The sequence below is a fragment of the Apteryx mantelli genome, chromosome 1, assembly GCF_036417845.1.
Source record: "Apteryx mantelli isolate bAptMan1 chromosome 1, bAptMan1.hap1, whole genome shotgun sequence".
Taxonomy (NCBI): domain Eukaryota; kingdom Metazoa; phylum Chordata; class Aves; order Apterygiformes; family Apterygidae; genus Apteryx; species Apteryx mantelli.
The window spans coordinates 49559968-49575523 of record NC_089978.1 but is presented as its reverse complement, the minus strand read 5'-3'; the positions used below and the strand labels follow the sequence as shown (position 1 = coordinate 49575523).

General features: G+C 35.1%; 1 protein-coding gene across 7 annotated transcripts in view; it reads right to left on the bottom strand.

Annotated features, from left to right (window-relative positions):
• The window catches only part of NDFIP2 (Nedd4 family interacting protein 2), a 48963-nt gene that overhangs the window by 15418 nt on the left and 17989 nt on the right, over positions 1-15556 (bottom strand). For 6 of the 7 annotated variants that reach the window (XM_067293192.1, XM_067293185.1, XM_067293173.1 and 3 more), the window contains exons 2-5: positions 14848-15004; positions 13273-13400; positions 9100-9159; positions 5823-5910 (exon numbers count right to left, since the gene is read on the bottom strand). In XM_067293192.1, coding sequence (XP_067149293.1) covers positions 5823-5910; positions 9100-9159; positions 13273-13400; positions 14848-15004 — 433 coding nt within the window. The remainder of the gene's footprint in view (positions 1-5822; positions 5911-9099; positions 9160-13272; positions 13401-14847; positions 15005-15556) is intronic. The other variant, XM_067293200.1, reaches the window with a different exon arrangement.

The following is a 15556-nucleotide window of genomic DNA, read 5'->3' as shown; positions in this document are numbered from 1 at the left end:
TGCAAAGCAATATTGATGCATCTTTTTACTCTATTCCCACAATTTACAGTAAACAAAGGAAAACCTAGTTTATGTTAAACTGTTATATGCATGCATTTTTTTTAATGTACTGCTGTACATTGGAAGATGCAACAATAATTACAAACATACTAGAATTAATCTATTTCTTCCTCAATGGTTATTTCATTTCACTTGCTGATTTTTTTTTTTTTGGGGGGGGGGGGGACTTAAGTTTTCTACAGCTACACATCAATCACTTGTTTTAAGTTTATACGCAGTACCATGAAAACCTGCTAGTAAAACTGGTCTGAAGATCTGTGCTGGTTTCAAATTCTAGCAACAGCTCAAGCCTGTGCAAAGATTCTAATGGCAACTAGATAAACAAAATCCAACCATGACCACTTACATCCTTTATTCCCCGACTTGTCTGTCCCATGACTTTTTTTTTTAATATTGAGAAAACACCAGAGAATTTCACACCTGGCATAAGCATACTGCAATAAATAATACTTTTCAATCTTCATACACTACCAGAAGTTATTCTCCCTACTGCTGTGTAGAATTTATTCCATTCTTGAACTGGGATACATTTTTCCTCCTTTCTGAAGGCTTCACTTCAAGTCTGCTGATGATCAATAGGATGCTATGAAGTTCAACAGACAGCTTTTGATCAGATTCCAAATACATTTCTTATTCCAGCAGTAAAATTACTATAAAAATACCAGGCACTTAAATCTTAGGTACTTGGTTTCAAACCTCTGTGGTATATTGTGTTATCTTCTAAACAGAGTCTAAAATCCAAACTAGCAGAAAGATTTAGAAAGAATCCCTTTAACATGCATGTTTGGAGTAGAAATTGCATGCAAGAACATGCATCCACATACATATGGGAGAAAGGAGGGAGAAACAGAAGACACAGTGATGTCTGTAAAGTAGACAGCTGTTTAACTAAACTTTTTCCATCAGAAATACCCACCTTATGGATCTGACATTTTCACAGGAAAAAAAACTTAAAGTGTTTTGAATCTCAAAAGAAACTCAAGCTATTTGCTTTCAGTCACAGAAAGCACAATTTATCTTTTCTGAAAGGAAGAGAATATCTCAGGAAACACCATGCTTCTTTCCAAAATCATATGCCATTAACAGTGTATTAAAAAGCTGGATATGAAATGCTGCAATTTCCTTCCATTCACCTACTTTGTATACATCAGCCTTTGAACAGTAACTTTCTGCATGTCTCTGACTATTCTTAAATTGAATGAAAAATTTCAGTAGCTATGATTTTTTCTTTTTAAAATACCTTCAAGCAGTTTAATAAAAAGTTCTCACTGGAAAAAAGATATGTTTAATAAGGCTATGGTGATACAGCAAGACCGAATTAAGGGGGGGGGGGGACACTTGAGTCAGAGAAAATGGCTGAAAGGAGTCCACAAGAAGTCATATATCTCATTTCACTGTTTGAAAACAGGATCAGCTATACCTGTGCTACTCCTAAGAGTGTCTACTTTGTTTTTCTACTCAGCAATGAGTGTTCCAAAACTTCCCTAAGCATTTTACTTCTAGTGCTTCGTTACCCTTGTTGAGAATTTCTTTTTTTCCTTAAAGCCCAATTAGAGCTTCCTTGTTCCAATTATTTTTGATTGCATCCAACACGCACAGAGAAATTCAATTTCTCTCTGCAAAAAGCAAGAAGTTGGGTGACTGCATATGAAGGTCAGCCAGGCTCCCCTGATAATCAGGGGGAAACAGGCATTCCCAAAATGGTTCCTCTATCTCCTTCCAAAAAAGGCAATTTCATTCAAACGACTTCCCCTCAACTCCTCTTGCATGACTAAGGGAAACCTGTGTAACGATCATACTGCAGACATCTAGAAGGCAGGTTTTCTAAATCCACGGGAAATTTAGAGCATGCCTACATAGTATTTTTCAGGAAGCACACAATAGGAGGCTGTGCTCACCCTGAGCGTGCACTAAAACTCTGCCTCTCAACTTCAAGTAGATATATATTGATATAGATATAGATATTTTTTAAACTTCAAGTAGATACCCTAGTTTGTACACACTTTGTTGACTGAAGTGTCTACTAGCTTTGAAAACAGTGTGAACATTAGCTTGCAGATTTTGCTCTGGATATTATCTGTTCCAATATAGCATCTGGAGTACATTAACTTTTCTCCACATTGTGAATTTTTTTGGTGTGAATTGTAGTTACAAAGTTTAAATTGCCAAGATATCAATTCAAAAAGAACAAATCAGATCTCCAGATGAGAACTTAAACTACAGCTGACTGATCAAAAAGTTTTCTCCCTTCTTTTCTCCATACTCTGAAGCGATGATTAACTCTTTTGAGAGATTCAAATTAATATTCAGTTTTTCTAGGGTATGGGGAGAAATCTTAGTTTTGTACAGCCCAAACTACATGTTGTTTCAAAAATCCAGAAGAGCTCTGCAATCCTTCTGGGGTCCACAGGGGAAAAGGATGGTTTATATTCTAATGCAGTCATTATATATAAGATAAAATCATATAAGCCTTTTACCACTGCCCAAAACTACCTCCTTTCCATAAAGAAGAAGTATGAGCCAATCATTAGTTGAACAAATAGCAATCAGACATGATTTGAAAATATCTGTTACGGGCACACTAAAAACAAAAAAACCTCCAAACCCATTTGGGCATGACAGTTACTTGCTGTATCACCATTAAAGCTGTATACAAAAAAAAAAAAAAAAAAAAGAAAAGCTCAGAATTTCCTCCTTTTCTGTTGTGTAGACAAAAAGTCACTCCTTCTGAGAAAGTTATCTACTAAGTGCTTCCTATTGCATTCTGAAAAGTTTATACTGTGCTGTATATGGTACATCTGACTTTAAATTCATAACAGACAAATTAAGTGGTCTGATAATTTGCTACCTTTGATCTAATATATTCATTTACGTTAGAAGTTGACAAACACCAGATTCTTCACACACCAACACAGCCAAAGATTTCAAAAGCAAGACCAATTTCTGAAAGTATATGATTTTACTACACATTAGAGATAAAATAGATACTTTCTTTATACTTAATTGGTTTCCAGATTTTTCCACCGTTTCCGAATCAAACAAAGCAAAAAACCCACAAAATTCAAAGTCATTTTGCAAACACAAAGACATTAAAAACATCTGTTCACGTGAAGGGCTTTTCTTCTTTTGACTGTAGCGACTCACTCTCTCCAGTTAGGCTAATCACAATAGTACTTTACAATCTAGTTCATACCTAGATAGGAAACAAGTTCAAGAGCTTGGTGCATACAAGCTATATTTGTAACTGCACAACTAGAGAGCATTTTTTTTTCTTGAAAAAACAAAACAAAAAAACAAAAAAACCCAACACATAAACACCCTCCCCCAACAACCAAAAAAATCCACAGACCTGGCCACCAGATGGCCTGCAAGACAGCAATTTTATGCAATTTAGGCAGCTACCACTAGATGGTAGGTAATGATAATTAGTCGATTGCAATGAGCAGAACAGTAAAAAGTTTCTTTTGATTATATTTCAGTTGAATTAACATAAAAAAGTTAACTGCACTGTTTTATATTTAAAACTGTGGCAAAAAAAAACCCTCCAAGGTGCCTCCCTCCCTCATTAGCTTTATAGTCTTTCTCCAAATGCTGTACATTAACAGTCAGAGGAGGAGGTGGGAGAGTGAGTTTAGAACAGCTCATTCTTTTCATGACCCTCTCACTAAAACACAGCTCCTGACAGTGTTTTCCTGCAATTTAATTACACAAGAGAACTTATTGTAGGTTCTCAGTGATCAACCACCTCTACGTACAGCATTTAAATACCCTCACACACAAGTGAAAGACACCCATTTTTTAACTTCATTTTAATTTCTTACTCCCTTAAATAGAATTGGGACTACACACACACTCCCACTGAAGATTGGTCCTTGTTAAGTTAAACTAATTTTTCATTTAGTTCTCTAATTTCCCAAGAAAAAAATTCTCAGAGTATTATAGGTCTATACTTCCTACAGGTTTCTGTACATTAGTCATAATACGAACACAAATGACCAGTAAGCTATTTAAATTTCCATATGTAACTGGTTTCCATAACAGTCACCACAGACACTAATTAAGCACATGCTTGCATTAATATCTTGTAATATGTTTTACATTTGAAAGCTTACTCAAAGTATTTCATTCAAAGGAGAGCAAAGTTGGATAGTCATATAGTCTCAGAATAATCAAGAAAAATTTTGATCTACAGAGAGTTTTTGACAAATATATAAAAAATGCTCTGCGCAATCAGTCTCAGCTAACTGACTAAACTAAAAAGAAAACTGCCAGTTTATCCAAGTAAACCTCTCCATTCTTGAAGGTGGGCACAAAGGCTTTGGACATGCAGTTTTGGCCAAACATATTTGTATGTAATTAGAGCCTTCACTTTCCTTAATTCAGCTTCTGCATAGAATGATTTTTATAACTTGTCTGCTCCTAAATGCAAGCTAACAAGACTGTTTTCAGCTGAGATTAAGATCTTAAACATAGCAGAATCAAAGATCTTTGTCTGAATTTTCACTGCCGACAACCTGTCTCTTTGTCCTCCAAGTGCAGTGCAAATGAAGGCCTGAAGCAGGCTCTAGAAGCATGAACAAGTTCACACAATACAGAACCCACACTGGGTGGATACAAAAGGTTGTAGCAAATGGGCCGAGGAAGAAAAGGAAAGAGACCAATTAAGCCAAACCCTCCTTTTCCTGCCCACAAGAACATACCCTTTTTATGTTCCAACTACAGAAAGATCAGACTACAAACTCGCTCTCTCTATATATGTATTTGCTATAAAAGGTAGCCACATACTTTTGTACCCCAAGATGGAAACCCCAAATTGTCCAAGTATGTTGTAGCAACAAGAAAATTGAAAGTTCTATATTCTACATCCACAACAATTAAATAAAGACTGTAAAGACAAGAAGAACTCGAACTAAGATGAAATCTAAGCTGAAAGACATAAAGGGGACTTTACTGGGTATCAATCGCCTTTCATCCTGATGAATGTTAAAAAGAACAGTTGCATCTCCAACAGCAAATTTTCATATAGGTTGCAAAATACAGTTTTATTTTGGAAAGGAGAAACATCCTCAGAAATTAAAAATAAATATACAACTGGGAAAGCAGAGGCAGATTCCTTCTAGAAGTAACTTATAGTGGATATATCCAACTTTGCTCAATGCGGTACTTAAGTTACAAGATAAGATGTGCACAGCACACACAGTGCCTTGAGTAAGTGCTAAAGTAGTGCTGGTGACAATAAGAGATCACCTGAAGACTGTATATTTTGTATTTATATATGCTAGTGGTTAGTTCCACCTGAAAATAAATAAGTATGGCTGAATTTGCTCCACAAATCCACCCACAGCTATTTAATTCAGTACACTAACAAAAGCAACTTTTATATGGCACATCGTCTCTCTCTCAAATTCTTTCTACTTAAAAATTGATTGTCAGTTTCTAATCCAGCCTTTAATTAAAGTTGGTAGTCCTACAGGTAACTGAATTTCCCAAATCACAATTTACAATCTTGCTATGCTTCAGAACACTTACTGTGATCTTGTTTTGCTCCCTTATCTGTGATAGGCATCTGACAACTGGAAAAAAAAAAAGTGCAACGTACTTGCTACTTCTGGAACAAGAAGTGTTTATATCTGTGTACAGGTAAAAATAATCCATTTGTTACAGTAAATTATTGCAGTTTATCACAGCTGTCTTTTATATTCCATAGAAATAAGGTACAATTAAGATATACCTCAATAGGTCTGGGATATAAGATAACTTACTGAAAAATGCCAACATGAAGATGCCATCATTGCCCACTCTAAGCTGATCTGCATCACTGAAATCATCCCGTGGTGGATACTCTTCTTCCTGGATTTACAGGTTAGTGATAATTTAGTGAAAAGTTTATTTTAAGCGTAACTATCTGTAGGTTTTAAGTATTAATTATGTTTCTAAAGCTAGGAGAGAATTGACATTTCTGTAACAGGTCCACACAAGGGAATTTTAAAAGAAAAATAATTCATACCTATACAACAAGTCTTGCTTATACTGACAGAGCTCAGATTTAACTGAAAACTTTCTGTAGAAGTAAAGATATGTACATATTGTATACTCATCTTAAATGAGACTAGAAATTCATCTTAAATGAAACCAGAAATTATTTCAGACATGAGTATTTTTTACAATCAAAACCAGCAGAAATCTCTATCGTTACTATATCTCTCATATCTTACTATGGAGCTAAGCAATTACATATTTTTTAGAAAGAATGATTTCACTTTTTTTTTCCTGAAAGAAAGCCTTTTTATTGCTTCCCAAACTACAGGATAAAATTTTAGAATAAGGTTAGTATCTTAAGACAAGTTGCTGATGCAACAACACACTAACCAATTCTACTGTCCTCTAATCCACTGCAGAACCCATACAAAACAAAGAGTCTCTAGGGACACTAGAGGGCGCAAGCACATCAAAAGTGTTTACACGTCCTCTAAACTCAAAAATCACAATGCTTTGTTAAGTCAAACAAAACTGGATAGATGTCAGTCAAAACAATCTAAATGTTTCTCCAGTCATGTCAAAATATTAGATCTTAAAACACTGAAAGTATGGATTTATTTTGTTTCTCAATACTCGATTTTCAACAGGACTTGACAGATATTGCAAATAGTTCTGTGCAGAACTAAGACATCACCACAATCGTAGCCTGGGAAAAACAAATTTTCATGATGAGAGCACTTACTAAAGACAGCCTGATGAAAACTGTAAAACCAATTAAAAACATCAATTCTTACAGTTAAGTGAACAACAGCAAAACAACACAGGATGATTCAATAGCACAGTCAGTAACAGTAGTAATACGGTATAGATAAAAGCATGAGTAACATTCATTTTTCCTATAAATTTTTTCTCCATTTAATCATAATGGGTTAGAATTGAGATAAGATGTGCTGTATAAAAAACATATAATTCAAGGGAGAGTCTTCAAAATGAGATTTATTTAGCTGTTTTTCCCACAGCAAACAATTGCTACTGAAATAGCATACTTCTGATTTTATCACGTTATTTAGTTGCTGTATCAAATGTTATTTTGTATACTAAGTTCATAACTAAAAGGACCTTAAAACAGGTCACAACCATCTGCCATGTGATTGACATGTTTGCTCACCTTTGTGAGCATAATAGAACAATTTACCAGGGGACAGTGATGACAGCTAAATACGTGCTAGAACAAACTGTGCCAAACTCAAGGTGGCTAGCACTACCTTTCAGAACATGCACATGAAATTCCAGCTGCTCTCTTTCATTTCAGATTAATAATCCAAGACTCTGTATCAGTTCGATTACTTTAAACACATTGCCATTCACACAAAAAAATGGCTGTAGCAATCTTAAGAAGCTGTAATTCAACTCTACATAATTCCAGATATCCCTAAATGGTGATCTTAGGTGACTCTGAAAGCATTAGTTTATTTAGCATAACTTTGCTGCAGCTATAATACTGATGGGGAAGGGGAAGTAAAGGCTGAAAATGCATTAAACGAAAGGCTAATTTGAATGCGCTTATCTCTGAAATGTATACCTCCAGTTCCTTTTTTCAAGTTAGGACCACAAAAAAAATATTTTCAATTCAAATTTCAGAAGGACTATAAAACCTCTTAAATTGAACAAAATTTTCCACGCTTTTGAACTGTCTGGTAACTACTGTACTTCATACTGGCATTTCTGTATCAATTAGGGAGCTACTCTCTACACAAAATGTTTCTTCAGAAAAACAAAATTTAGCTCAACTAAAATAACAAGTTTAACAGGTTTCTCTATGTGCACATTGCTAAGGCTTACACATGTAAGAAATACAAGTCGATATATAACCCTGGAACATGTGAGCAAACATTTGCAAGTAGGCACTTTCATAGTAAGTGTAAACAACCTATAATTTATCATACTCCATGTCAAAGGGGAGTTATATTAAACCAAGTCCCACTTACTGTCTTCAAACACTGGCATATTTGATTTATCAGAATCTTTAAGAATGATGAAATAGGGTTTTCTACCTTTAAATCATATTCAAATTAAATTTCCAGGTACATCCACCATTTAGTCCTATATGGTTTAATGATCACGGTCCTGCGGATGGAAGATACCAGTGGGCCACCGGTCATGCCCCACAAGTGCAGGCTGTCCTTCACAAGACAATGTTCTTGCTTGAGCAAATTACTATCAGCTGTCCCATTTTTTTCTTCAAATATAATTGTTTGCCACCTTTTTGGCCACATTTTAAGGAGCTATGTGAAATGACTCTGTCCTCTCAGCTCCTGCTCAGATCTAAACATAACTTCATAGTAATAATTCTATTAGATATTAATGACATTGTTCTCAATTAGAATAATTATTTGAATGCACACACATGGAAATTGGTAAAATATGTAATATTGTATCAATATCTTATATTGATTTTTGAGAGTTAGCCATGTTAAGGATTGTGGACAATTCTATCTGCTAAATGTGTTATGAAATCTGTGTACTTACTCTTCCTATGACCAGAGAAACAGCTAAACAGCAAAATACATTATCAACCTAAACGCATGTCACTCCTCCGAGCAAAATAACATCAAACTGCACACAGCATGTATTGAAGTTGAACCTATTAACTTCTCTGGAACTACAGTTCTGTAGCTCTTCTATGAAGAGAGGGTCGTTTTCTTCCCCAAGGCTCTGCAAGTTTCTTCAAACTGAAACCTAGCATGGCCTATAGTGAGATGACCACCTTTAATCAAAGAAAGGATCAGAGTCTTCAGAAACCCCTTGGATAACTAAGCTGGTATAATGCTGTGCAATATAGATGATTTACACAGAAATGCTTCCCTAGGAAAAGGGTCAAATTAGTTAATAAAACTCATTAATGATACTTTCAGTGCATAAAACAATATTGAGAAGTCAATGGCTGGAGGAGAGGAAAAAAAAAAAAAGAAAAAAAAAGCATGAAAAACCCCAGGAGCATTTGTTTGCCAGCAGGAAAATTCATAGTTAAAGTCTAAACTAGAGAGAACTATACCATACCTCTGGAGGACTGAGGAATATTTCATCAAACAGACTCCTAGACTCCCTAAACTGGGCGTGCTAAGCATGTAAAAACAGAAAAATATAAGACAAATGCAACTAAAGAGCAGCATTAAGTAAAAGCCATTTATTACAACATACAAACAAATCATATAACTGTTAAAAATAATTTTGTCCATTTAAATAACCTTTCAAAACTGACCTTGAGAATTTGAAAATATCAAAAGCCAGGTAACTAATGCTATCACTACTGATGACAAAGGTTTGTTACAATTTCTTTGATATGTTGAACTTACTGGGAGCCTTTGAAAGAAATACATGTTTACACTCAATCTATTGTTTTAAGACAAACTTCGCAAAGGACTACAGTCAAGCACTGAAAAATATCAGTAAATGCTAAGCTTAAATTGCTCATAACATCTGTGGATGCAAGGACTATGACAGAGTAATAAGATCACACTAAAATTTTTCTTAAGATTCCTACCTTATGCAGAAAAAGAAAAGGATGAAAGTGGTTCAAAATGTGCTATTGTTTTATACATTTTTCCTCTCCTTTGCTCAATGAATAGCTTTTTTGTGTGCTTTACCACACACTTCAGAATATACCAAGAAACAATTTTCAGCTTCTTCATGGATTGCTCAGTGTAACCTAAGGACATTTAATTTTTTGCAACTGTTAATGCTATTGCAGTGAAGGAGAAATACTACCCTTAGTTTACATGCAAGAAGTTAAAGGCATAGGTCAAAGCAGAGTTCACATACATACCATCACAACATTAATTTTGTAAGACTGAAAACTCAAAAACTACATGCTATGTACAGTATGTGTATGCTTTGAAAACTGTGTAAAACAACTCTGACACTATCTGCAGCTGTCACTGCTTGTGGTCTCAAACACAATGAAAGTGAGAAAACAATTAGAGAGTAGTAGTACAAAGTTTAAGTGATTTATCTGTTCTTCCACAGGTATTCAGAGGTAAGGGTCACAATCCTTCCCTTCAGAATGGCAAACCACCACTTTAACTACAAAATGACCTTTTTTCTTCTTCCAGTTATCTGCCAGACAGTCTTATTATACAGCCTTAGCTGACCCCAGTGTATGCTCTATCACAGGTACTAAATAACATAGGGATTCTGTGGAAATATCATGTGGTCAGGTAATTAAAATAGCATCAATTAAAACTGCACTGGCACATAAGACTAATATCATCTACAAAACAAAAACTTGGCTTTGGCTTATCCTACTTTTTTCCAAAGCTTAATTTTGCAAGCTTAATATCGTTTCTTTAATATAGCTTGGGGGGCAGGTCTTTATTTTCTTTCTTTTTTTTTTTTTTGAACAAAAGCAAGGTGAGCAAAAATTCTATCAAACTTGAGACTCCTAGCAGTCAGCAGAAGGACTGTTACTTTTAGATACACTGAGTAGACTTCTGCCACTAACTTAATGCTAACTTAAGTCTACAACCTTAGGGAACACCTGCAATTTTGGGGAATGATGTTTGTTCCCATTGATTTTTCAGAAGTAGGTTGTTTTTGTGGTGTCAGCACCTAGTTACTGAATTTTGAGTTCTACTGTATGTTTTCGAAAAGCATGTATATGGACAGACTTTACGCGAACATTTGTTTACCACTTTGCCACCATATCCTACTCTCCTACTTCCTCATTGCAGATTCCTTTTCCTTGCCTCCATTTTATTCCTAGTTTTCCTGTTTGCATTCTTCCTTGACCAATTGACTATTGAAGTTTTACTCAATCATTTGGCTTTTGACTCTTCTCATGTTGCATAATTCCCAACTAGCAGTTATTTTCTTTCCTCAGCTCCACAAGTGTCTTCTCTCACATCCTGACCCACTCTTAGCACTGTATTTCCTCCCTCCCTACGCTCAACATTTTCTTACACACCCGCTTCAACTCCTTTTCCAATACCACATTTTGTCCCCATTTGAGTTCCTTTCTCAGCCAGTTCCAGCTTATCCTTCCCCCTCTTGCTCCTAATTAAAATAGCTTAATATATTCCTCCCTCCAAACCAGTGCTTAGCATACACCCTTGCCATTTCTCATTTTGACTGTTAGGCCCATCCTCCCTCACCCAGTCTTTCTCTCCTCACTTTAAGGCAGTTACCTCTTAGCCAAAACAAAAACAGATTTCTCTTCCCACAGTACTTAAGCTTCAGTCACAGACTCAAATTCCTCATCCCTTGTCCTTTTTCCCTCCACCTACCTACATTGATGCCCTAACATTTGAATCAAGTGGCTTTCCTCTTCCTTATGGACCAAAGACCAAGAACAGTAAAACTACTTTAGGGCACAGGAGAAATTCCTCTTTCTCAGTTCCAGTGCTTTCACTAAAAGTAGCCAAGAGCCGCCATAAGGTATATCTACTTTTAGATTTATAATCCCATTCTGATACAGAACATCTGAAAATGTTCTCTGTGGACAGGACATCTGCAGTCCCATTCTCTTCACAGCTGTGAGCAGTCTAAACTTGTTCAAGGAGACAAATTCCACAGATTTACCAAATTTAAAGCTGTATGTACAAACTGTGGAAAGTCATTTTTCAAAAGCTTATAATTTGGCCAAAACCAGGCAGATTTTCTAAGGAAGGCAAAAGACACTTCTGACACAGTGACCAGAGCATGTGAGTGTTAAAGTTCTCCAAAACAAAAACCTTAAGAACATTAGCAAAACTAGTGGGTTTTGGTTAGTTTTTTTCTTGGAATTAGCTGAAGCATAACCTGAGATTTTCCCTGAGAAATTCAGCTCGAAGACGACTGCCTGTATGTCTAAAACTTTCACCCTACAGCGGTCAAGATTTGCAAAGTTAAAAGTAACAAGAGTCGTGCAAGAGTTGCATATGCCCCATCTGAAGTGCCACAGGATTGGCAATGCTAAAGGTTAAGGTTCAGGGCACTGAAGTTCCAAATAAGTTTAAAGGTTCATAATTTCAAATTGGGAATTCAGACCAATATTTCAGCAAAAGTTTTGCTTATGTGAAAAGCAGTAATAACACAGTACAATCTGTGCTCCTGCTAAAGCAGTTAAAAAAGTTACAATCCTTCAACTGGAGATCATCCCTTCATAGCAGAAACTTGGCAACTGACTACGCAAATGTTCCTGATGAACTGCCACATTTAATAAAACAGATTTGTGCAACACCTGCACTGGTAATGTTACACAAATCCATTTTAACTTTAGTTGTTTATACCTTGAAGAAACTGTTGTGCATGTGATTGTTGCATGGGAGTCAAGGAAGTAATAACCTCAGTCTGGGTTAGCAGATTTTTTTTTTTTTTTTTTTTTGGTCACAAAGACTCCTCTGAGCACACTGTGACTGACAGGTATAATCCAGTCAGTCAGATTATAAATATATCTCAACTGCAATCACATACAATTTCAACATGGGGTGTTTTAGTGAAAGCAGTGGACACCTAACTTGAGAATAGTATGTTACGGCTAAACACATCATGTACTAGAAGTTCCACCTTTCATAATTTGGATGAGAAAGAACAAAATCATCAACTGTTTACAAAACAAAACTAACATTTAATACTAACTGTAGATATTAATTTTCTACTTTGAAGACTGTATTCTTTAGAATGTTAATTCTTACAAAACTATAAGCACTGTATATATACACCTATTAGTTAGATTACTATTTACCATGACTTAAGTATTTGGAACATCATTTCTTCAAAATTCAGTATTGAAGTTTTCATGAAACAAATAACAGGGACCTTTCCTTCTAAAAGATCTACAGTATTTGGGGTTTTGCCCCTTCCAGATTGTTGGAATTTCCTTCTTTGGTTATTACTTTATCACCATCTGAAACACTCAAAATGAGCACTAACTCTAAAAAGTAAAATTAGTAGGGGTTCTTAATTAAAAGATGACACCATATGGGATGGGCTATCAAAACAAGGCACAATTTGGCTTTTAAAGTTTTTTAGCAAAGCTGTCGTGCCTCAGAAGGAAGTGAATACTCTACGCTTTTTACAGTACTTTACAACTAACTTGCACAATCTACGAAGGACTAAAAATTCAAAATATTTAAAATCACTAACACACCATTATTTTAATAAATAGGTCATCACATGGTTCAAGTTATTATAAATAATTAAAATTAGCCTTACAGATGTCACAAATTTGAAATAAAGGAGAACTGTGTCACTTACTCGTTGGGCAACTTCTGCTGCAGCAGCTGCCATTGCTGCAGCTTTGGCCTTCTCTGCTTCATCATAAGTAGGAAGAGAGGTAGCTATGCTGTATGGAGGTGGTACAGGATAAAATTCATTCTGTGTTTCTGTTCAAAATAAAGAGGTTTATGGATTTTTAAACAAGAAATGTCAAAAATAGTAAATATTAAATACATGGAACTATTGAGCTTTAAAGTACCTATCAAGTTCAGCCTCTGTTAAAAATATTTGTACTTCAAATTCTTACAAACTTTAAAAAAATAAATATATATATTTTTATAAAATAAAATAGTGAACAATTTAAGGATGCTTGTAGTTTCTGCTCAAGGCAGAAACCTTAACCTAGATGTTGAAGAGCTAATACGTTTAGGAACAAAGACTGTACTTGCTGAGTTACATATCTAGATATTCTAACCAAAAAGTTGCTTTATTAAATCACACAAAAGACACGCAAAGAAAAACCCTAAAAAGGGCTGTTAATTATCAATACTGATTAAGTCCTGTCATTATCATGCTATATTTTTATTAGCAGGGCCTTGTTACTAATTCCACTTGGTTCATGGAAATCAATTGTTCCAAGATTTCAATTTTCCCACGTTCTTTGAAAAAAACATTCCTTATATTAAAACGGACAGACTTCATTTATATATATTGAAACAGTAAAGTGTCATCGTAAAATCATTAAAATCATAAAAAAGTAAAAAGTATTTTAAACACACTGAGTTTCCTCCCACAGCCAGCAGTAGTTTGCAACAAGATTCCTTCCATATGGTAAAGATTTGTCAGCACAGGCGCCAATATCACAAAGACACAGGATAATTCTGCATGGCTATGTGTTATACTCTTAAAGACATCTTTCTGAAAGAACAGGGGTAGGAAATTACTTCCTCAATCAATTAAAAACAGGCTACAGATTAATTCTGAAACACTTACTCTGTGCACGGAAGATGCAAATTCAAGCAACTCTGCTTACAGCAAGCAACACCCAAGTCCTTGTTCAAGTCTCCCAAACCCCAAAGGAAAGTAACAACCTCATGAGAAAGGGAGGAGTGAATAAAGGGAGAAAAAAAAACACTTCTAATTTTCCACAAGAAATTTTATCAAGAGCTTTTAAAACAAAATGCATCTTTTCATGGCAATATTTTCCACTAAATACGCCATGTTCCTTTAAGAAGTTTTAGTTTGATAAATCGTTTTTTTCTTATAAAAAGGCATCAAAATTGCTAATGAGGTCTATTACAGAGCACTGCTTTAAGATGCAAAGATTAAATGCGGAACTGAACTAACATGCAGACTTAAATAAAACCTAAGTATCACACTAATTAATGAATATTCTTTTAGTCTAGTAATTTGGAACAATCAGTGTGATTTAAAAGTGTGCTGCTTCTGAACATACCGGACAAAGACCTGTGCATGAAAGCTCACCTTTTTACTCTAAGTGTCTGCATGGAAAAAACAAACAAACAAACAAGAAAACCTGCAGCATTGTACCACTTTGAACCAAGTGCTGATTCATACACACCATTCTCTAACAAGCTGTAAGAAGAAAAATACCTGAGGCTGCAGCTGCTTCTACAGCTATGCTACAGTAAGGTGGAGGGGAAGTATCTGCTTCCGATACAGCTGCTGTCTGAGGAGTCTGCGTAGGCTCTGTAGAAGTGGAAGGTTGCTCAGCTGCTGAAGACTCTGGAGGGTCATCCTCATTGTGAAGCTTAAAATAAATAAATACATACATACATTTCAGATGCATTCAAGGAATTTTTTTACGTGGCAATCCAATACTTGAAGAATCCTTTTCAAACTTTGAACAAATATTCCTCTTCAACAAAAATTATAAAATAGCACTTGACTACTGTAAATAGTCCAACTAAATCAGATAAGCTTAACCATGGATTTTTTTCAGAAACGGATTACTTCTGATCATTTATGTCAATAAAAGCTTAAAACTCTGCCTTTCAATGTTTTCTAAATGGAAAAACGTTAAGTTTAAAATACTTTCTATTAGATGAATATTTTAAAAATATTCAAAACTTTTTTTCTTAAATACATTCATGAAATATATTAACCCACTTTAAAACAACAGGTGAACAACAATATCTTTTATTGTATTAATCTATAAGAAATCAAAAACTAAGATTCATATTTCCATTTGTATAACAGATTTTTATATTCACATATCTTGTCAGATAGCTTCTGCACTCAAATTCTGAGCCTTTCAAAGCATTCCACTTTTGCTTACATTCTGCAAGGAATCTTTTCCCTA